The sequence below is a fragment of the Rhinolophus sinicus genome, linkage group LG15 (genome assembly GCF_036562045.2).
Source record: "Rhinolophus sinicus isolate RSC01 linkage group LG15, ASM3656204v1, whole genome shotgun sequence".
Taxonomy (NCBI): domain Eukaryota; kingdom Metazoa; phylum Chordata; class Mammalia; order Chiroptera; family Rhinolophidae; genus Rhinolophus; species Rhinolophus sinicus.
The window spans coordinates 47,531,359-47,554,507 of NC_133764.1; the positions used below are offsets into that span (position 1 = coordinate 47,531,359).

General features: G+C 39.9%; 1 protein-coding gene and 1 long non-coding RNA gene across 5 annotated transcripts in view; one reads left to right on the forward strand and one right to left on the reverse strand.

Moving 5' to 3' along the window:
* Nucleotides 1-23,149, forward strand: part of LOC141568817 (uncharacterized) — a 302,708-nt gene that overhangs the window by 34,410 nt on the left and 245,149 nt on the right. For all 4 annotated transcript variants that reach the window (XR_012492029.1, XR_012492031.1, XR_012492030.1 and 1 more), the window contains exon 3: nucleotides 11,085-11,209. This is a non-coding gene — a long non-coding RNA (uncharacterized LOC141568817). The remainder of the gene's footprint in view (nucleotides 1-11,084; nucleotides 11,210-23,149) is intronic.
* On the reverse strand, nucleotides 4,811-12,736 carry KRT20 (keratin 20). The gene is made up of 8 exons (XM_019747537.2): nucleotides 12,269-12,736; nucleotides 10,282-10,364; nucleotides 8,818-8,974; nucleotides 8,338-8,499; nucleotides 8,037-8,162; nucleotides 6,912-7,132; nucleotides 6,151-6,188; nucleotides 4,811-5,618 (listed from the first exon to the last, which is right to left on the reverse strand). Exons 1-8 carry the CDS (start codon nucleotides 12,608-12,610, stop codon nucleotides 5,521-5,523), a joined length of 1,227 nt encoding a protein of 408 aa, XP_019603096.2. The 5' UTR covers nucleotides 12,611-12,736; the 3' UTR covers nucleotides 4,811-5,520.

The following is a 23,149-nucleotide window of genomic DNA, read 5'->3' on the forward strand; positions in this document are numbered from 1 at the left end:
AGGAGCAAGCAAGTGTGATTTCCAAATAAAGGGGTTTTAAGCAAGATATTGGTAGAAATTGCATATTCTCATTCACGATAGATACAGAAGGCATGCAGCAATCTAATGCACTCAGCCTGATGAGAGAGGCCATAATCTATTTCATTTCTTGAGAGAATGGAAACCTATTAAGTGGAAATGCCGGCCTCATATGGAATTTTTACCAAGGATTCCTTTAATCTGTATTACAAGCGTTTCGGCTGGACTAGTAGTCCTTGTTTGAATTGTTAATTGTTATTGTGTACTAACTGCTCTAGACCTTGGTGGCAACCTCTTAAGGTGGATACTTTCATCCCATTTTACAGATGAGCAATCTGAGGGTCAGAACGTTAAATGACTAATTCAAGGCCACACAGCCAGGAGGTGGCAAAGATAGAATTCAGGTCTGTAGTGCCTTCTGTGGATGACACAACCCTGCTACTTACAGTGAAAACACAAAGGAGAGAGGGTCACTGATTCCCCATTTTGTGAGACTGGGTTTCTGCCCTGCACGTCAACCAGGAGCTTTAGTTCTTTCCTTTTCAAAAACGCTTTCTCCTTGAATTTCATTTCTCAAGTGTACAGGCTGATATGCAGAGATCAAGGCTTCATGGTTTATAAGAAATGACACCACACATGAAATCCTGCAAACACAGAGGCAGATGTGCTTTTAGTTATACTTTTGACATGTAACCGTATGTCCAGAGACCTTACAAAGTACTAGTTAAACTTGCACTTCTCCCACAGGAACTTGACACTATGGTTGTTAATTATTCGTCACTCACGAGCAGCATCCCCCCAGACAGAGTGATTCCATTTTATTGTCATAGAAATGAAAACAGGCCATACTCACAGAGTCAGAGGAAATGTGCCCAATTAAGAATTGTTACTTACTGATATGGTCACATTACATGGGAATATGAATAACTGGAATTTTTGAACTTGGAGCCAATTTTGTGCTGAAATGTATACTTTCCAACTCTAAGGCATACATGTAAATTTTAAATCATTTTGCTCAATATCTATACATTGTGTTAACACACTATACCTTTATGTTTCTATACATACTGTATAGTATCCTAGTGTGTAAGTTTCTCAGGTAGGGCTTATGTCTGATTCATTTTTTTATCCCGAGGCTTAACCTAGTGTTTGACCAAACTTCATTCTTGCACTCATGGAGTTGTTTCACTTGAAAGAACTTAATCCTTAATATGCTTGAATGTGTCACTTAAAATTCATTTCATTTGAAAAGGACTTTGCTCTAATTTACCGGTGTGCTTGGACCAAGATTTATTTTGAATCCAATTATGAGTGGGGAGCAACTTCAGAAGTTAAAAAGAGAAATGTTTCTTCTTCAGTGGCTATTTTTTTGGGGTGGAGGGAGAGCTCAGCTGAATAATCAAGCCTCTACTTTAGAGTTTTTAGAAGTGAAAGCAATTTTCTTTGACAACTGTAAAAATGTAGGAAGGTGGGAATGGAAACAATGGAAACATCTTGGGCTTGTTGGCAAAGGGGTTACATAAGCTGAGGCACAGAGGAAAATGGCTAGGACCAGGGTGAACTGTTCAAAAGAATGGGGTCTTACATTTTTGTAGAGTTTAGGGAATGGAGATCATTGTTTATGTGGCATTTGTAAGTCTTTAGATTTTTATTAAGTAAAATGTGTGCTCATCTTCTTGTCATATTGGTTAGTTTTCTGGTCTTTGCAGGATTTTCCGCCTGAGTTCAAGACAGACAGACGTTCCATTCTTCAATTCACTGATCATTGGTCTATAACACCTTTCGCTTTTGCTTTGAGTAACATTTTAAGATCCTGTGAGTGAAACAAGAATGGGTGACTGACGTTTCACGGGTGCTTTTGAGATGACGATGAACAAGGATGTATGTGTTCTGGACTTCAGAGTTCAAGGGTTCTCAAAAGCAGGGTGAGAGTGAGGCAGCGGAAGATAAAATAACATGCTGGTAAGCGGAATCTTGGAATGAGTCTAGTGGAGAGAAAACAGATGTTTCAAGGGAAATTTAAAAATAAAAATTGCTAGTTAATGCTTTAACTTGGAAATATTAGTTGAGGGTGTAATCAGGTACCTCAGATTACCCTCAAAAGAATAAGGGTGAGAACAGGGGGTGTCCACTGGCCAAGGTTTGATTTTATATTATTCCATGTCATTCTTCTTTTAAGATGTTGTAAGACTCTGTGTGGACGTAATTCCTAAAGCCCAGAAAACATCGTTCTGTCCGTCCTGTCTTCACCTCTAGGGTTCTGAGTGTGATAGCTCCATTTCCGTGGTGATGATTTCATATAAAGTCATGAAGAATATTGATGATGATTCTAATGGGTGATAAAGAGACCTATATTTCAGGATGACCAATCTCTGGATCTGTATGCCTGGCGGTAATAGGATCGTGCTGTTCTTTTTCTTAGTTCGTGTAAGAAATATAGATACATACAGAGATTAATGCTTCACTTTCATACAGTAACTACTGGTAGAACCAGAGGTAGAACCATCTGGTTCCACATGTATGCATTGTCTCACCTACTTTCATTGAAATATTACTTGGAAGAAACTAGAGATAGACCAAAAGGCAAGGATTAATCTTCATTTTTATGACAGGAAATTGAGTTAAAAATAATAATTCTACCTGTTTTAACAAAGTATTGTTATTGCCATATGACAATGGCCATGCCTAGTGAATTTCAAACTCATCTTCCATAGATTTTTTATTAGCCAGACTCACAGTCTCTGGTATTTGCATGTCAAGGTTCCAGGCTATTCTGGAATGCGTCCTGGTAGGTGAAGAAATCATTTCTAAAAGTTCTTAACATCTTTAAAAGCAATTTACAAAGTAGAGTGACTTGGAAGGAAATTAAGAAAAAAATGATGAGAGTGAAACCTCTTCACTTTGAAAAGCAAAGGAATGAGAGTGGCTGAAAAGAATTTTTTTTCTGACAAATGGTTGTACAGAATCAAGCCTTGTGTGTGATGTTAGCTGGACATTTGTGACATTTTGGTGTTATAAGTATCTGGCTAGTGAAAATGACAACTAGAAAACAACAAAACAACTAAGGACAGGCAAATGCTCACTTCAAGTGGGACTCAATAATTGTCATGTAAATTTGTTGGTTAACAGGGTGTCAAGACTTAAGACAAATAGCCCTGAGGTTCAGTCTTGCTCCATTACTAGATAACTGTGACTTTGCAACAGTGCTTATTTCATGTCTTTTTTTTTCTTGTCCTGTGAATTTTTTTTATTTGTTTTCATTTTTTTATTAGTTTCAGGTATACAAAACAATGTAATAGTTAGGCATTTACACCCTCACAAAGTGATAACCCCTCTCCCCCAATCTACTACCCCTCTGATATCATATGTAGCTGTTAACAATTCCACTTACTATATTCCCTATGTGTGCTCCACATTCCCTGACTCTCTTTCTTCTCTCTCTCTCCCTCCCTCCCTCCCTCCCTCCCTCCCTCCCTCCCTCCCTCCCTCCCTCTCTCTCTCTCTCTCTCTCTCTCTCTCTCTCTCTCTGCATTTAACTATTGTTGACATTCAATATTATTCAGCTTCAGCTTCAGGTGTACAGTGCAGTGGTCAGACATCTACACAGTCTATGAAGTGATCCCCTAATGAGACAAGTGTCCCCCTACAAAATCTTTACGTTATTGATTATATTCCCCAAACTGAATTTCATATCCCTGTGGCTATACTGTGACTACTTTGTACTTTCTAATCCCTTTACCTTCTCCCCCATGCCCACCCCCCTCCCATCTAGCAACCCTCAATTTTCCCCCTATATCTCTGAGTCGATTTCTGTTTTGTTTGTTCGTTTATTCTGTTCTTTAGATTCCACATATAAGTGAGCTCATATGGTCATGTCTTCTTATATAATCCTCATTTGTTCTCATAATAAGGTCAAACCATATGAAATTGCTATTTTTTGAAGGTCAAAAATGATCACATATTGGTAAGTTCATGTGATTCAACCTGATAGCTTCTACCTTATAGCATTATTGTGAAGATTAAATGGGAAATTGCACACTGTTTAGTTCATAGTAAGTGCTCAATAAATGGTAGCTATTAGTTTAAGTGAACCACATTTTTAATATAATAATCACACTCAAAATCTTATTTATTTACAAACGTATATCAAAATTTAAATCCGAACTATTTATTTACTAGGATACAATGATAGAGGGCAAATTTATTTTTCTTGTAAACATTTGCATGGCAGTTACTGCTCACTAAAATGCTAAAAGGCTGAGGATACAGTGTGCATTTCTGTATTGGCTTCTTTCACTTAGCATAATGTTTTCAAGATTCATCCAGGTGGTAGCATGTGTCAGTACTTCACTCCTTTTTCTTGCCAAATAATATTCCATTGTATGAATATACCATATTTTGCTTATCCATTCATTAGTTGATGGGCATTTGTTTCCATTTCTGGGCTATTATGAATAATGCTTCTATAAACATTGTGTATAAAAGAACACATTGCATGATTCAATTTATATGAAATGTCCAGATTAGGCAAATCTGTAGAGAGAAGAAATGGCTTAGTGGTTGTCAGGGGCTAGGAGGACGGGGAATGGGGGTGACTGCTGATGGGTGTTTTGGGAGGGTGATGAGCAGCCTCTAAAATTAGATAGTGGTGATGGTTGTACAATCCTGTGAACGTGTGCACTTTACAAAGGTGAATTGTATGGTGTGAATTATATCTCATTAAAGCTGTAATAAAAAACGGCGACAAACGTTTCATAATATATGTTCGCCACATAAAGAAAGAGAACGCCCGATGATTTATGCAGTTTATTATCATAAGGAGAAGCATTCTGCCTTGAGAAGAGTTTCACTAATTTTGCTTTTAATCTACTCCCATGTCAAGCATAATGTGCTTCATTATTCTACTCAGCATTTGTGATTGGCTTCTGACTCTCAAATTATTCAAAGAGCTGAGCTGAGTTTTAAAAGGCAGTAGAGAAAATGGAAAAACAGCAGATATAATTGGAAGCTAGCAGAATTTTACTGATACTGAAAATTCTATGAAATTAACCAAGAATTTAACTTAATCAAGAATCCAGGGGCCTCTGAAAGGAGATTTTGCAATTCAGAAATAGGAAAAATTAGAGAGTTTTATTTGCATAGACTCTGTTCCACGAGGTTTATTAAGTATAATTGAAATGTGCTGTAATTTTCAGGAACATTAGCGAATTGATATTAAGTGGTCTATAGCTTGTAATTAATGTGTTTCATGGTAAAGATGGCAGTAATGATATTTTAAATATCCTAACGCTCATTGGATTTCATTTTTGCAGGCAGTTTGAAGCTCCTTTGAGTAAAACATTTATATTCAATTACAGAGACTGATAAATGGACTCTTTTTTTTCCTCCTCTAATCATTAGAAAGTATTAATGGTGCTGTCTGATGGACGCTTTCTTGCAGGGAGCAGAAATTATAGCTCCATTTCTTTCAAAACCTCAGCAGCATCTCCTTCTGGCACGTGTTCAAAAATCTTCTTTCGTCTCTTGGACTTCAGATGACACAACCTTGCCATCCACTGTTTCTTGTATGACTGTCTTAATCACCCTGGTTTTCTTTATCTCTGAATTTAGATTTAAATACAAAATGTTAATTTAGACACATGACTGCTGGTTTATAATATTCAACTTTTAATTATTATCCTTTTGCACGTACTTCCTTCTTAAAAAAAAAAGGCTAACCCATTTTCTTTCTTAAATGATCTTAAGTCCATTTTATAAATAAATGCAGAAAATGTTCCACTCGCCACAAATTTATAAATTTTCTATTCTCCCCACCCTCAAAGAGAAACATACAGTATTGAATCAAGCAACAATGCATATTTTCATCTTATTTTTCATTTTCAGGATCTCACGTTGTCTCAGGACAACAATAGCATGGGGCCAAGAAAACCACCCTGTCGTGGGGAGTGTGACAAATTTCCCATATGGAGGGTTTATTTATGTGATGGCCCTGATTTTCAGAATCCCTAGGGTATTATCTGCTCACTTGAGAACTGATCTCTCTTTACTTTTCACCAGTGGCAGATGATAAGTGGAAAGCTATTGAGTGAGAATTCAGTCTTATAGGAAATATGTGAACATTAGAACACTTACCTTTCTCCCCCACCGAGCTTAACTGAAATTCTGTAGTTCTGTTTTTTTTTAAGAGAAGAAAAAGAAACAGAAAAAAGTGTTATTGTCATTTTGAAAATGAAGCACTGTCCTCCTTTTTTGTTTCCAAATAAAATCTGAGTGATGTGTGTTTTAATCCTGTGTTTGTATTTTTTTCCCTTTTACTATGCTTGTTTCTTCTAACTTGAGTGTCTTACTTTTTAACTTGAAAAATGCTTACCTTCAAAACCAACACATTTAATATAGGCTAGTTTTTCTAATTAAAATAACAAAACTACAATGGAAGTTGAAATCTTGTGTGCTCTTGATGACTTTATGGAGTGGTATCTGAAGACAGTTGAGCTGCAACGCTGGTGATTCTCAAGCTGGTTCCCACAGACCTATGTGGCCTGTTGTTCAATTCATGACCTCTCAATGACAATTTTAAAAAGTTATTGTGCTGGCAATTATGTGTTAATCATAAAAATTAGTGTTAGTGAAAATCCGTATCATCTATATAACAACCATCTTCCAACTGTCCTACAACACGACCTCAAGTACAAAGGCTGTACTTGATGTTTTTGGGGATGTGTGTACTTTTGGGTATATTTTTGTTTTGTTGTTACTGTTGGTGTGTGTGTGTGTGTGTGTGTAATTGCTTTTGTGCTAGGAATTGCACTGGTGCTGGGGAATGAGTGACAGGTTTTAATGTGTGGACATTAAAATAGACACTGACACATATCCCTTGGTTCTAAGAGCCTTACGTTATATCTCCTCCTTCCAGAAGGCGACGGTAAGTAGCAATTTCCTGCTCAAGCCGGGTCTTTATGTCGAGGAGATCATTGTATTTTCCGTTCTGGTGCTCTGCGTCTGTCCGAATCTGCATCAGCTGGGCCTCTAGGGTGTTCAATATTGCCTGTTTCTCGGCCAACTGGCTACTATAACGAGCTTTGGTAGCCTGCAATGTACTCTCCAAAGAGTCTTTCTACGAGCACAAGAGAAAGTGAACATTTCTTACTTGAGGACTTGATGTAAGAAGTGGCTCAATTTTCATTTCTTTTGAGAAAAATTTCTGCAGCTGGTTATTGTGGGCATCGGGCATATTTCTAGTTTTATCTCCCACTCTTTCCATCTGGGCAACCTCAGCCAGGCAGCTAGGATCCCTAGCTCTTGGAGTTTTTGTTTGTTTTTAGCTTTGCACTCACTGTTCTCTCTGTTTGCCTCCCCTCCCTGTTATTCGTGGTGCCCATCCATGTGGAGGATTAGCCTTTCTTATCCTGTTGACACCAGGCTTGGTCCTATGACTTCTATGGCTAAAGAAATGCAAGTGAAACTGACAAGTGCCTTTTCTGAGGAGAAGCTTTAAAAGCGATCACGTGGTCTGACCATTGCTTTTTTTCTTTGTGCCACAACACTGGCATGCCCCAGCTAGGGTCTACTCCTTCAGCCTTACCTCTGGGGTGGAAATGTCATGGAGCAGAGCTGCAGCCAAGCCATAATGGATGCAGTATTGTTGTAAGCCACCATGATTTGGGGGTTGTTACCCCAGCATGCTTTACCATGAGCTGACTGATTTGCTTAGCCTAGAAATGTCTTTACCTCTATTCTCCAGCTTCAAAATTTATCTCAAGTTTGCAGACCTGGTTTAAGTGCCACTTTCCCTGTGAAGCCTTCCAGATGTACTTTTCCCTCTGCATCCTTGCAATACAATGCCCTTTTCCTTGATTTCTTTCTGTCCCTCAATTATAATCAGTTGTTTGGCCTGTCTCACTGCCAGCTCTGCAAGGGGAGGGCTTATTTCTTATAGGTCTTTGCATTTCTGGAGTTCCTGACACAGGCACATAGTAAACACATGCTGCATTGAGAGCAGGAAGTTAGCTGTGCTTTACCAGACTGAGCTGAGACTTGAGGTCTATGTCCACCGTCTGGTAGGTCCGGCTCAGCGACTTTAGTTGGACCTCAGATTCTTTTAACTCTTCAGTGTTTATTGTGACTTGTTGCTGCAGATTTTCCGTCTAAAATTCCGAAAATCAAAAAATAAGTAAATAAGGGAAGACAGAGAGAAAGAGAGAAGAGAGGAGAGACAGAGAAAGAGAAGAAGGAAGGAAGGAAGGAAGGAAGGAAAAGAGTTATCTCTTTTCGGAGGACAACTCCCACACCTTTGCTTAGCCTTCAGAATGATGCTATTACCTGTAGCTCAAACTCTTCTTTGGCCTTCCGAAGGTTTTCTGTGGCCAAGACTTCATATTTCTGCCTCATCTCATCGATAATGGCACTGAGGTTCAGGCCTGGAGCGGCCTTCAACTCCACGTTGACAGTGTTGCCCAGCTGTTTGCGCAGGCAGTCCACTTCCTACGAGGGTGAAAATCCTGATTGGTTATCGTCTGAAGCATATTCTCAGAAGAAGCTGGGCAGAAAAGGCAATACATCTTCTTTTCATTGGGAACGGGTGAAAAAGGAAGGGCTTTTTATGGTCCAGGTATTGCTCTAAGCTATTTCAGCCCAACCGAAACCTTATGCAAAGAAGTTGGGGCTTGCATCATTATGGTCGTCACCTTCACCATCACCATCACCAAATCGCCCTCCTCTTCCTCTCTCTCCTCCTCCTCCTCATCATTATGATCGCCATTCCATCATTCCCAGTACCAATACTTCTGAATATTTTCTTACCTCCTGATGTTCTTTTTTGAGGAGAACCAGGTCTTTATTCAGTTCTTCAATTTGAATCTCCAAGTCTGTTTTACTTAGGGTGAGGTCATCAGTGACCTTACTCAGGCTCTGAAGATCAGCCTCCACCGTGAGGCGCAATCCTCTCTCAGTCTCATACCTGTGGATTCAGTAACAAGCAGAGATCCCTGAGTCCTTCTGAAGCTACTATAGAAGAGATCATCTTAATATAATAAGATAGATTTGTATGTGGTATAGGAGAAGATCAGTTTCAATACATTCTTGTGTCCCTCTTTAGACATTTCAAAAATGTTCATGGGAACCTAAGAATCAATTAATTTGCCCCATAATATTATCTCTGTGATTTGGAATGATTGGTTAAAAAAAATAATCTGAAATTACTTTGAAAAGTTCCTAAATTCTAGGATATATTTGAAAAGAAAATTTTAAGTTTGCTTTAATCACTGTGCTAGCAAAGGGTTCTCATTACTGATGTTAAATAATGGTTAGTTAGATTTACTTAATGAATGGTCACGATCAATTTATTTTTATTGCTTTGTCAGCAGATGCATCCAAAGTGAATTATCTTAAAAATTCATGTATTCTCCTCTACACTTTTATATACTCCCATTTTTATTAAAGTAACAAACTTTAAAAAAATGCTAATGCAGTGGGACACCCAGATATTGACTGGAATTAATGAACTTTTACTGCTTTAATCTTCAGATCTGCTTTCTCATTTCTTTCTTTTTGACCCCTGTAGCATTAATATGCCACCCTTTTAAACCACAAAGGACTTGTTAGTGCAGATGCATTGTACAAATTCAGGTGAAGAAACCTAAATGTAGAAGCAGTTTCTGAGGAACAACTCTGATCATTTTAGTACGATATGACTACGCGAGTGAACGCGATTTGAACTGCTTTAATCATAGTCCTAGTTCTTTGCTTGGTCAGACTGTACTGTAAAGCACTGGCAAACTAGAAAGCATTAAGAGTCATCCGGGAACTTTGGTCAGACACCTGTCTGCGCTTGAAGGAACATGGGTGACTCACATGCAGAATCACTGAGGGAGACAAATGAGTCTCTTTAGATAACAGAAGGGCACTTACGCAGAAGGGGCGTTTTAAATTGCTTTGTTATTATTCTAGAGGGCAGCATTAGGCTTGGTATGTGAGAAAGTAGGTGCCAGGTTACTAAAAAAGAATGTTCTAGCAACTAGAGCTAACCGAGGAGAACAGTAGTAGTTACTGGAGATGTTTAGTTATGCACTGGGTGACCAAATCTTAAGACTGTGGGAGAGAGAAGTCCAGCTGTGAGTGCTGGGCTAGACCAGATAGCTTCTAGGGTTCTGAAACTATTTAGTGGCAGCTCCTCTACCAACAGTGATACAGAAGGCTGAATGTCATGAAGGACTACTAAAAGATATTCCTTTCCGGGAAGTTTCGCCGTGGCGTTAGAGGACCTACTTTAGCCTGAAGTCCTCAGCAGCCAGTTTAGCATTATCAATTAGCAGGATACGTTTAGCTTTTTCCTGTTGAGCTTCTTTAATCTGGAAAACACATGAGAAAGAATGACATTTTCAACTGGATAGGAGTTGATCCTCAGGCACCTACTGTTCAATCAAAGACGATGTTTATATTGCGATAATTGCCACCTGAAAGCAGGAAGAATAACGGTATGGATATTTAACATAATAGACGTGTAAAATGCAACTCTAGTCCCAGGGTTTGGTCCACTTTCTCGTTTTTTCACAAAAAGAGAATTTAGTTCACCTTGAACCACCACACCTTATCGAGTGTCTTGCCTTTGATGTTGTTCCTGCCTAGAATGTTCCTCTTAGCTTCTCTCACTTGGTGAACTCTTCCTCCACCGCTCAGTTTATCATTCCTTCAGGCCTTCACTGATTTCCTCAAAACAGAGCGGGGTGCACTGCCGGTGCTCTCGCTGTCCTACACAGCCCTGCGTGCTAGCACTTCCCCCTCTGTGTGGGATAAATGTTGCCTTCGGCCATGGCTGTTTCCCGTGAGTTACAACATGCTCACCATCCTATTTCCCAGTGCCCGGCGTGGTCCCAGCACCTCGTCAGCGTCTGCTAACTATTGGCTGATGAATGGACACTCGTTCTGTGGTGGGGATTGAGCCAGGCACTGGGGCTGTCAGGATAAGCCCCTGAGCTTAAGCCGTGATCTAGTGGGTGAATTCTGTAAGATGCGTATGGGTCAGAAGTCTGCTTGTGGAAGATGCTATAATGACATGTTTCTTTCAGCAGCTCCAGTCCTGCAGCGAGCTGCCTTCCTTCAAACACTGAGTCTGCCCAGCTAAAGTGAAGAAATGGCTGTGCCTGTGTATTTGGGATGATCCAAAGTAGATTCAGAAACAAGAGCCATGAGACAGGTAGGGGAGAATGGTTGGCTGATTTTGTATGTTTTTCGTGGGCCCGAGAAGAATGACCTGTCTCCAGAAAGGGCAATTTCAACACCTTTGCCTCCTACATCCGCATAGTTCCTGGAACCCCAAAGTAACTCCCCGTAGAGTCTGAATCAAATCGTGCAGACGTCTAACACAACACAGGAAAAAGAGACTTGCTGGTACGTAAGTAGCCTTTTCTCTAAAGGAAAGCAAATGTTAAAATAGAAAGGGAAACGAAAGGGGCACTTATTTTGATCAGATAAGAATATTAAAGCAGTGCAAATAGTCTGTGCTGTGTCTGAAATGTTCAATTAGGAGCAAAGTCTTCTTTTGTTCCACACAATTGATAAAACAGAGAACTGCACCTTTCTTGGATGATGTGGGAGCAGGTTCGGATATGATTGCAATACATTTGAACCGGGGGCAATAGACCGTCATATTATGGGACAAGTGGTTTCTGCACTGCGTGGTGATGACGATCAGATGATTGAGCAGGACACTGTAAAATCCAGGTAACATGAAGACCTACACCCCTTCCCCATTTCTACCCTGACTCCCTTCACCATTGGAATCTACGATACAGGATTCTAATACTTGTCTTACACCCTTTACATAAACGAAGGAGGAAACGCTAAATTGCCTGGGGTTTCAAAAGTTGATAGGAACTAGGTGAAAAACTAAGAAAGACTTATTATCACTTAAAAAATTTAGCTTTTTTCAGAAAAAAAAATGTTTGCTGTTCACTTAGCCCTGATCTGGTAAAACTATGACAGAAAAACAGTTTATAAGACGGGAGGACAAAATTGTCCTATTTTCTATATAATTAGATGTAAAAACTTTAAAAAGTATGATTTATAGTCATCCTACTGTGTAGTCAGGGGCTCCAGCACTAAGAGTAGATGACAGAATATACCACTTGTATAGAGGTAGCATTTCAGCCTCATTTGCTTTACAGCATCCATTTAGACCCACCTAATGTATATACCCTCTTGACACACCACACAGCTAGACAGAGGAGTAGAAAACCCAGGCGTCAGCCCTCACCTGATTTTGCAGCTCTTGGATTTGTTTGTAATAGGCGCTGTAGTCCCGACTGATGCTGGGTGCATTGGTTTCGTACCACTTCTTGATCTGCACTTCAAGTGTCACGTTGGCCTGCTCCAGGGACCGCACCTTCTCCAGGTAGCTTGCTAGGCGATCATTCAGGTTTTGCATGGCCACCTTCTCATTGCCAAAAAGCAGGTTCCCTTTGGCGATGTCATTCCCATAGTTCACCATGTCACTGGAGACCGAGATGCGGGTGCCGTGGCCTCCAGCCCCCCCATAGACGCTCGGTGCCATCCCCCGGTACTGTACGGCTTTCTTCCTATATACCTGACCGTTCATGCTGACTGGAGGGCTTTGCGAGGAGGAACCGGGCTTCTGAGGCTTCTTTGAGTGAAATCCCTTGGGGATTCTAGGAGGGAGCACCTGTAGCTTCCACCCAGATGGAGCAGAGTCTGTCTCTTGGTGATAGAGGAACTGAGCTTTTATAGAGTTCACAGTAAAGAAACTCCACGTCTGCTGACATCTCACTTTAGGATTGACAGCACAGTCCACTTTGGTCCCCCGCCTCCTCGGCCTTTGTACAGCAATCTCTTTAATCCCATTCCAGAAATTACCACTAGAGGCATTTCCTAGAGGCTTTTCTCAGGGGTGATTTATTTTTATAAACAGAGGTAACAAAAGGCAATAGGAAGGGGTATTCTCTTAGCCCTTGCACCTGTTTTGGCGGATTTTTTTTCATCCTAATACACATGAAGAATATTTGCAATCTCCATGACAGATGTGGATACATAATAGTAAGTCACACTGGCAATAGAGAACGATGTTACACAATTTTATTATAATTTATCTCTTTTTCTTTTTGGTGAAAACATTTAAGTTCTAGTCTCTTAGTAAATCTTAATTATACAATACAGTGTTATCAACTATAGTCATTATGTTTTTACATTAGATCCTCAGACATTCTGAAAGTTTGTGTTCTTACCAACCTCTCCCTGTATCACCTACTCCCAGGCCCTGGCAGTGACTTTTCTGCTCTCTGTTTCCATGAGCTCGACTTCTTCCTCCTCCTCCGCCCCCCTCTCTCCCCTCTCTTCTTCTTCTTTTTAAGATTCTACATATAAGGGATACAATGCAGTATTTGTCTTTCTCTGTTTGGCTTATTTCACTTAGCTTAATGTCCTCTAGGTCCACCCCTGTTGTTGCAATGGCAGGATTTCTTTCTTTTTGATGGGTGAATAATATTCCATTATACATATGTGGCATATTTTATATATATATATATAAACTGGGGGTGCCAAAAAATGTATACAAGTGGACACTTTAGTCAACGTTGCTCAAGCAGTAGTTCCCCATAATCAAGTGTCTGGACACTGATGGTAACCACTTTGAGCACCTCTTGTAATCGCAGAAGTCAAACATGACTTGCGTTCATCTTTTGTTGTCGGTATATATTGAGTATTACAATTTTACTATAGTTTTCCTTTCTTAAAATGTGTATACATTTTTTTGGGGCACCCTCTGTATATATAATATTCTCAGCTGTAATGCCTGAGAATATCTTTATCTCCATTCATCTGTTGATGGTTGACGGACACACTGAGGTTATTTCCGTATCTTGCCTATTGTGAATAATGCTGCAATGAACATGAGGGTGCAAGTATCTCTTTGAGATGGTGATTTCATTTCTTTTGAATAAATACCCAGAAGTGGGATTGCTGGATCATATGGTGGTTCCATTTTTAAGTTTCTGAGGCGCCGTCACACTGTTTCCCATAGTGGTTGCACCAGTTTGCGGTCCCACCAGCAGTGCCTCAGGGTTCCCTGTGTTCACATCTTCACCAGCATTGGGCATCTTGTGTCTTGTTGATGACAGCTAATCTAACAGGTGTGAGGTGATTGATCATTGTGCTTTAGATTTGCGTAAGAATAGTGGTTTATATGTACAAATACATCACTCCTCAGAATCTCTGTTGTATGCTTTTTTTGGTTGTTTCTAGTCTTATCCTTGTTTAGAAATCATTTTATATGACTATTAAAATGTTTTGTACAAACATACACCTTGAATGTTTAAAACAAGAACAAAACATGTATACATTTGGAGATGTAGTTTTGAGAAAGTGAATTAAATGACTTTAGGTAAGTGGTGGATAGATGATTTTGAAGTTTTTTCTCCCACTAATTCTAATGTTGTAAGACTAGATAATTTATTGAAATTTCTTAATCACTGCTTGGCTTTGGGTCTCGTTCCCTAGAAACTTAGAATAAATAGCATAGACTTTGCACCTGGCCTGGTGCATGGAGAAGTCTCTCTCCCTGGATAAGGTCCCCTCAACACCCACCCTGAGACAGACCCTGCCCCACCCATCCTGATGCTACAGCTGCTTCCTCCTGGAATCCCCAATGGATTTCACTGGTAGAAGCTTCCTCAGAAGCCGGATCTTCCTCACAGGTCCTCATACTCACAGCTCGAGTAGAGCAAGTCCATGTATCGGAAGCGGGTGTGTGCAGTGCCTTAGGGCTACCCCCTGCCTCCTGGGTTGGGCTGGAAGCCACTGCAGGTGTGTCAGCCTCCAGACACATTGGGAGCTGTGGGTGTGCTCTCACCAGTGGGGATTGGAAACACATTGTTGAACTGAACAAAATTTATTTATTTGCTCCCCCCATTCAACTCCCCTGGCTGAAAAATTCACACCTCCCCTGAAACACTTAAATTGTTTCCTTAAGTTAAATCGAAGGGATTGGAAAAGTCACAGAAAACACTTCATTGATTATCATCCTGATATTTTAATTGAATTGAAGTTGTATATGATTACGGCAAGTAAGCAAACAACAAAAAATACAAAAACAAAAAATGAAAAAAACCTAAAAAAAGGCACATCCCAAATACTTGCACATTCTTTCTGAAGAATTTGGAACTTGGTTTAGTGGTTCATTTTTGTTGTTGTGGTTCTTCCACTAAAAACCAATGGCTTTTTCACTTTTGTAGGTTTTTTGTTGTTGTTTGTGTTTTTTTTACAAACTTCCTTCTTCCAAAATAAGGTAAGACTATATTGTTTCTCCCTTATAAACAGTATGGCTTAAAATAATGCTTTGTATTAAAATTTGCTTCAGTTATATTCTGAAAGTAAAAATTGCGAGAGCTAAATCTACTTCATGAAACTTACAGTGTGTGTGTGGACAGCTCCTTATTATCTTTTTATCTATACATGTGTGCGTCAGCCAACGCTCACCGAGTGTTTACCGTCATCAATGACTGGACATGTCATAAGCAGATCTTACTATTTATTAAAGAGCTGTAAATTACTTTGCAAATAGATGTCACAGCTAAAATCTGCAGGGAAGAACTTTTTATGAACACATGAATTGTGTTCTTTATATGTGTATTCGTGAAATTCATGTGTGTTTTTTTTGTTATTGCTTAATGGGCGAGAAGTTTGTTTGATTAAAGTCACCGGAAAATTGTACTGTTTGAATTACATTTTATAGTGATTTAGTTTCAGCCAAGAGTTTCATACACTAACACATATGATCAAGGTGTGTAGAAGCATTATTTAAATGAAGAGTTAGCTTTATAACTAGAAAGGAATATAAGTGCAGTGATTAAACATGACAATTTTTGAAGTTCTTGTCTTTAGCACCTTTCTTCCTTATGGCTGGACCCAATTACATTTAAGCAAAACAGTTAACATTTCATTAGAATGAATAAAATTGTTTTTAAATATTTTGGAGAAATAACTTTGTCATTGTGTTATTCCACCAATTTTTGGCTAGTCCTTGTAGGATTTTGAGATTTCAAATGTAAACTATTTTATGGGTTTCAGTCATCCAACTTTCTCATTTGTTGGAGTAGAAAAATTCCTGTTGTGAAGACTTCCACATGTTTATGTAAGGACAGGATAATTTGACAGCTCCTCTATCACACTGAGTTTTATACTTTGGTAGAACAGTATATCTTATAATATGACCAACAGGAAATGAGGGTAATATTTCACAGAAGGTAATTTCTCTGAATTATACCTGATGACTAGATATAGATCCTGTTGACTCTTGTTCATACATAAGTCAGGAATTTACAACCCCTGATATTCCAGGCTGTTGGATGGATGCATCCGTAAATAAATATTTATTAGATCCCAACTTCCTTATAACTAATAGGAAGTGGATTTTTACCTCTGAGACTCCGCTGAGGGCGTTAATGATTAACGTTAAGTATGGCCAGTGTTTCAGAGAGTTATCATAAACACTGTAGTTCTCAGAGGACTTTCAACTTTTTTTTCCCCTCATTGGATGGATGAGCTATTGCGGCCCAGATGTGATACGTATTAGAATCTGTAATCTCTTGTGGGGGGAGGGGTTGTCTTCCCTGTAGGAACTGTGGGTGTTTGTAGGCATTGTGGTTCTAGGTACCTGACCAAACACAAAGTTAAATCAGAAAAAAATCAGGGCCTCTATGCTTTAAAAACTGGTGTACTTAGTGAAATAGTTGCAAGTGACCTGATATGATGTCTTTGATTGGCTTCAAAATAATATGGGAGGGAGAAGGAGGATGGAAGTACAGATGAAGGAAGTTTGGCCGTGAGTTATTTGTTGAAACTAAGAAATGGGTACGTGGGGATTTATATTATGAGCATACACATACCTATCATCTAGTATTTTCATTCCTAGATATGTATTCCAGAGAAATCTGGTACATATTTATCTGAATACATGTACAAGAATATTCACGGTAGCATTTTTTCATAATATGAACACACACACACACACACACACACACAGCAACCCAAATGTTCACCAACAGTAGAATGAATAAATATGTTGAGGTATGTTCATATAATGGAATACTTGGCAACAGTTTAAAATGGATAAACTACATTCCTGGCATGGATGAATTACTTAAAATTGCTGCTTAAAAAGCATAATGTTGGGCGAAAGAAACAAGACTCAAAAGAATGTATCCGGGACATGTCAACCACTACAAAGTACAAAACCAGACAAAACTAAGTAATGTATGACTAAGGGATACACATAAGACAGTGTGGTAGGTTGTAAACAGTGGATGTAGACGCCTACTTCAGCTGTAGGCACACCCCTTTGCAAGTCCTCTCAGAGTCTGAGGGGCGTCTGGATCATTGCCGTTTTTTGAAACTCATGATATATATTAAACAAATGAAAATAACCCCAAACGGAATAACAAAAGCTATCATGTTCAAAGTGTTTTTATTATCTACACATTACCATATTCAACAAAAAGTATCATAATACAATATATTTATACCAGTCACAAGATTTATAAAATATACTAACTTACGTTAGTGCACTCTGGGCTGTGTGGTCCAGTGCTGGGGTACAGTTTTGACTGGTGGGATGAATCCCTGGGATTCATTTACTTTCAATCCTAGAAGTGACCCCTGAAAGCAGATCTTACCACATGTGAATTCAATGTCCCAAGTCTCTGACTGGGAAGCCGGAGGGCTGATTGGCTCTCCTCATCCCTGGGATTGATTGGCCTTGTGTCTGGATTATTTCACGGAAGTTTGAGGTTACACCAAGGACAACAAGTGGGTACTTACTTTATATCAGCTTGACTAAGAGCCTGACCACCATCCCGCCAGAACAGAGGAATAATTTGTCCCTGAGACGAATTCCAGCTTCTATCCTTAAAATCACAGTGAAGAAATTGTTGAAAGTTTTATAACAGCCTAGCTCCTGCTTCTAACTATTAACGACTCATACATGTTCAGGTCCAGTCTCAAAACACCTGCCTACAAATACAGATCTGACTATTTCACCTCTATGGGAAACTTGTGACACTTATGTGGTCCAAGTCAAATACATAGCTCTCCACGTCCTCGCCCCTGCCGACCTTTCCAGAGTCCCCCTCTCACCCACCATGCCTCACTCTCTACACTTCAGCAACGTGCCACTGATGTTCCTCCATTCCGTGCCTTTGCGCCTGCTGTCCCCTTCTCTTCTTTGGGGTGTCCTTTCTTCCAGGAAGCCATCTCTGCACCCAAATTCCCTCCTTTTCAAAGTGATCAGTTGCCCGAGACTGAGAAGCTTTCTGGGATATGAGATGTCAGTGTTCAAACCAGGACATGCCCAGGCCAACTGGACAGCTGGTGACCCTACTCACCTCTCCTGTGCGCTTCTCTTTCTCGGTACAGCACGTGCATGCTCTTGGGGCCCAATTCCTCTGCTGCATGGCTGGGTGTGGGGCGTGAGGAATAGGATGAGATAAGCATGCACGCCCAGGGTTCTGACACGGGTCACTGGGTAGCAATGGTGACACCCTTTATTGAAGGGGGCACCGGGAGAGGGTCTGGGGAGGGGTTGTCGCCAAGGGGTACATGCTCGTTTGTGGACACGCTGAGTTTGTGGTACCTGTGTTACTAGATCAAGTGGAGAAGGCTGTATGAAGATGGCTGTTGAATATTCTGGTCTGGAGAGAACTGTAATAAGGTTGCCTCTGACCTCACTGGTTTTCACGTTATCCCTTGTATAGAAGTTACCACTGTAATTCTAGTTCGCTGGGTCTTCAAAACTCCAGAGTCAAACCTCTGCACGGACAGACCACAAGTGGCTGGGAGAAGCATAGCCCTCATTGTTGCCTACAGGTTTTCTCTTTCTCCAGACTACTCCACTGTATTACCACATAATCGAGCATTTCACTCACCGCAACAACCTAAAAATGTAGTATTTATGGTGCTCGAGTGCAATTTGTGAAAGATGCAGAAAACATTGCCTAGATTTAGCTAACTAAATGGTAATAACCAATTAGCATTGAACTTTTGGGACTATAATTTAATGGAAGTGATTAGTGATTCTGGTTTATGATGTACTTTTATGTTATTTGAACAACCCAAATCCTGGCTGGAAGAGACCTTGAAAACCATGCAGGCCATCCTTCTCATTTTCCAGACAAGAAAGCGGAAGTGGTCATAGATTGAATGACTTGCCTGTAGCAACAATACAAATGCAGAAACTTGAGATTGATCAACATGGTGCTTGCTTTCTAAATTGATTTTCAGTGAGTTTGCCTGACCCAGGAAAGCTGTCCTGTGAACACCACCCTGACGTATAAACAAAATTCTCACCAATTAAATTACTACTGAACAGGCTAATATAAAGCATATGCCCCACACCTTCTAGTTTCTACCCTGGGGCTAAAGACCTACTCTTTCAGTATCTTCTTTCATTTGCTCCTGATAACACAAAATTGAAGTGGGTGCTGTAAGATGGAGCAGTGCTCACTGGCCCCCGAGTACGGCTAGAGCAAGGCCCCGTGTATTCGGATACATCAGACTAGATGAAGAGATGTATTAATTAGTCTCTCAGAACACAAACGGCAGGTGTGTTCACATTTCAGCTTGGTTGGGTATTATGTCATTACTTTTAATGTGCACATATTTAAGTTAAAAAAGTATACAATGCAGAATATTGATTAAAAGAGAACTTCTAGTGATTATATTGAAAATTTGTTACAAGGTACATGATAGAACTTGAAATGAGGGCGAGAGAGAGAGGAAGAGAGTGAGAGAGAGGAAGGTTTTTCTAACATCTAATTTTGAAAGGAGGCGTCATGAACAGGTTTTAGTAACACTGCTTCTAAAGATCAACAGTTTCTAACCCAGGCAGTTGGCAAAGCATGAAATGAAGTTTTGACAACTAGCTTTTAAAAGGAGAAAAATAACCAGGCAAATGAAGCAAATAATTTATTCTTCAACAAGTGTTTGTTGAATGCTTACTGGGTGGTCAGACGCTGCTCGCAAGGAGCTTGTGGCCTAGCAGAGGAAATACAGACATGGATTTCAATTTCTGTTTTCATGTAAGTAGGTGAGAAAGACAAGGAAGTGTGGGGTGTGAGAGCAGAACACTGAGATCCAAGGGTCCCTGAAGATCAAGAATAGAGCAATTAAGTCTGTCTGGGATCCAGATTATTCATTAATCATAGAGTCGGGATGCTAGCATATCATAAGGCAATAAATCCTTAGATAATTCTGCTTGAGCATCAGAGGGTCAGGAGGAAACAACCCCACAGTGAAAAGCCCCATTTAACCTGATTTAGAAAGGTGAAGGCCGACAACCACTGTCATTGCCACAAGATTCACTAGTGACAATAACCATTGCTGATAGTACAGCTTTTTGTGGTTTTGCGTTTTGTTCCTGTGATGTTTCCTGGCCTCATAACCAGGGGCTTTACACCTTTCTGGGGACTTATTAGGTGTCAGTGGAAACTTGGTTTATGAATATTTTTCAAGAATGAATTGCTACTCTTTGACTCTCACAACACGACTAATACTTTGGATGCCTCATGTTCCACAAAGGCCCCGTTGGTTTGGTGTTTCCTACTGTTTTAAGCAATGAAAAGGTAGGAAAAGCCTGGAGCAGTTTCTTATGTGTTGACACATATGTTGAGGGATACTTAATAATTGCTGCCCAGGGCAAAATATAACAGGTTTTTATGGGCAAGTCTCATGTTGATAGAGTGGACAGGCTGGTAGGTACATATACTTTTTCAAAATAAATACATCTCTGCGAAATGAGCTGTCGGGCAGACTGCAGGTTTTGGAAGCCTGGAGTAATTAAGGAGCAATATATTGGTTCTGAGGAACTGACATTAATGTTGACGCATGATGTTTCTGGGCAATTTGATCTGTATCAATAATTCATTTTGTTCCCTACTGCAGAATTCATTTTGTTCCTAAGCCATTTGAGGCTTTATTGAAGCTTTACCTGGTGGCTTTTTAAGAGCACAGTTTTGACTGCAGTGTATGTTCAGTCACAGTTATGCTTATGGAACATAATAAGTATGACTGTCAACCAGAGTTCAGGTTTTTCATCTCGAATTCAGATCATTTTCTCCCCCTCATTCCGCTGACATAGTGCCTTAGCATTGTCAAAATGGAAAAACTATTCAGCAAAATTGGCCCTAGACGCAATGATCAATTAGTTGAGTAAAAATGGGAACCGATTTTTCTGGCCTGTCACACTCTCGTGTTAAAACCATGATCCTTAATCTGCTTTGTCTCTAGGACTGTGATCATTCTGTCTCCATCGTTGTATATCTTAGTGTTCTGGGAACTTCAGCTAACATTTTACATGTGGAAACTTGAATGAAGTCTCTTTTGGTAGAACTACAAGAAAATCTTTTAAGGACTTTGTTCTTTTCACAGTTCTGTCGAAATGGATTTAGCAAGTGGTTTGCATATTATTTCAAAGCTTTGGTATTTTAAAATTGTACTAAGATATTTATATACACAGATGATGATCCCCAAATTAAAAGCCATCATGAAATCTTTCTTTTGGGAGAAATCAGCTCTTTTGATGAGGAAAGAATAAAGTCACTAGAAAAAAAAAAAAAAGACTTCAATCCTGAAACTGACTCAAAAATTTTAAATCCTTCTTTCAAAGATCGTTTTAGTACTTGTGTTTTCATCATAAAACAATTCACTGGTAACTGATTTTGAATTATTCTTCCATTTTTCCTTATAAGCCTATTTACCCAATGTGTTACTCTGATATGCCCCATATTAATAACGAAATGCAGTGTATGTATATACACACATATTCGTATATAAGCCATACATATATACTCGTATATACATGTGTTCACAGCATTCTGGTATAAAGGAAATGTCAAATTTACCTGTCCCTTGATTTGGAGGAAAAATTGTTGATGTTATTTTTCAGTTTTCTTATTTATTGAGAAATATGTATATTTAGAAAAATAGACTCAGAAAAAGAATACTTTTGTCCTGGTGTGGGTATTAAAAAGCACTAAAAACCATCCAACGTCACGTTTGTGTCTTTGCTTCACTGATGATTCTGAACATGCCGCTAGTATAACAGATACGAAGGATCAAAAGCGCAGATTTTGGAGATCTGGATTTGAATTCTATCTCCGCCACTTGCTTGCTGTGTGAACGTGGGCAAGGTTCTTAACGTCTCTGAGCCTCACTCGTGTGTACAGTGGAGGATGGTAATATAGCCCAGCATAGCACTGTTGTGAGAATTAAATGAAACGATGTTTTTGAAGCGCTTAGCACAGCCCCTGACCTGTAGAAAGCACAGTGAGTTGTAGCTACTTGTAGCAGCCGTGGTCCTACCTAGAAGTGCGATCGTTGTAAACGCGGCGATGGTGACGAGGAAAGGGTCACTAACATTACTATTCAGTATGCACCAGGCTAGTGGCAGTGTCATTGATGGTGATTGAGCCCGTATAGCTAGTACTAGATAAGCCGAGGGACAACCTCGTGGATGACAATAGAACTGAGAAAGCGTGAGATAACTTCGAAATATATACACTGTGACCCAGAAGTATTATAAGTGGGAGGAGATATTCATCGACTACTTAGATAATAGGCTCTGCGCTGGGGACCGAGGACAGAAAGATGCATAAGACAATGTCCTGTCTGTCCTCAAGTTTATTCCACGCCCATGTGCGTGTGTCCGTGTGCGTGTGTGTATTCTGGGGTGCGCAGAGCCAGAGAAGCACACTTGGTGTGGCGAGACCTCAAGCGAGGGACTCAGCTGTCAAGTTGTTTCTTCCCTGGGTCTCCTGCTCCCACCGCAAGGAGTTTATAATGGAGCGGGGAGGATGAATAAGGGAGCTGCAACTGATCTCCTAGAACAGAGCTGTCCTGGTGAGCCGCATGTGATTTAAGATTGTCTAGGAGCCACATTAAAAAAAATAAATAAAGGTGAAATTAATTTTAATGATGTATTTTACTTAAGCCGATATATCCAAAACCTATAATCAATATTATTAATGAGATATTTCAAGTGCTCAGTAGGTCCACAAGGTTAGTGGCTGCCGTACGGACTGGGCAATGCTAGTGCACAGCTACTCAGAGTGTGGTCCCCAGTCTCAGTGGAGGT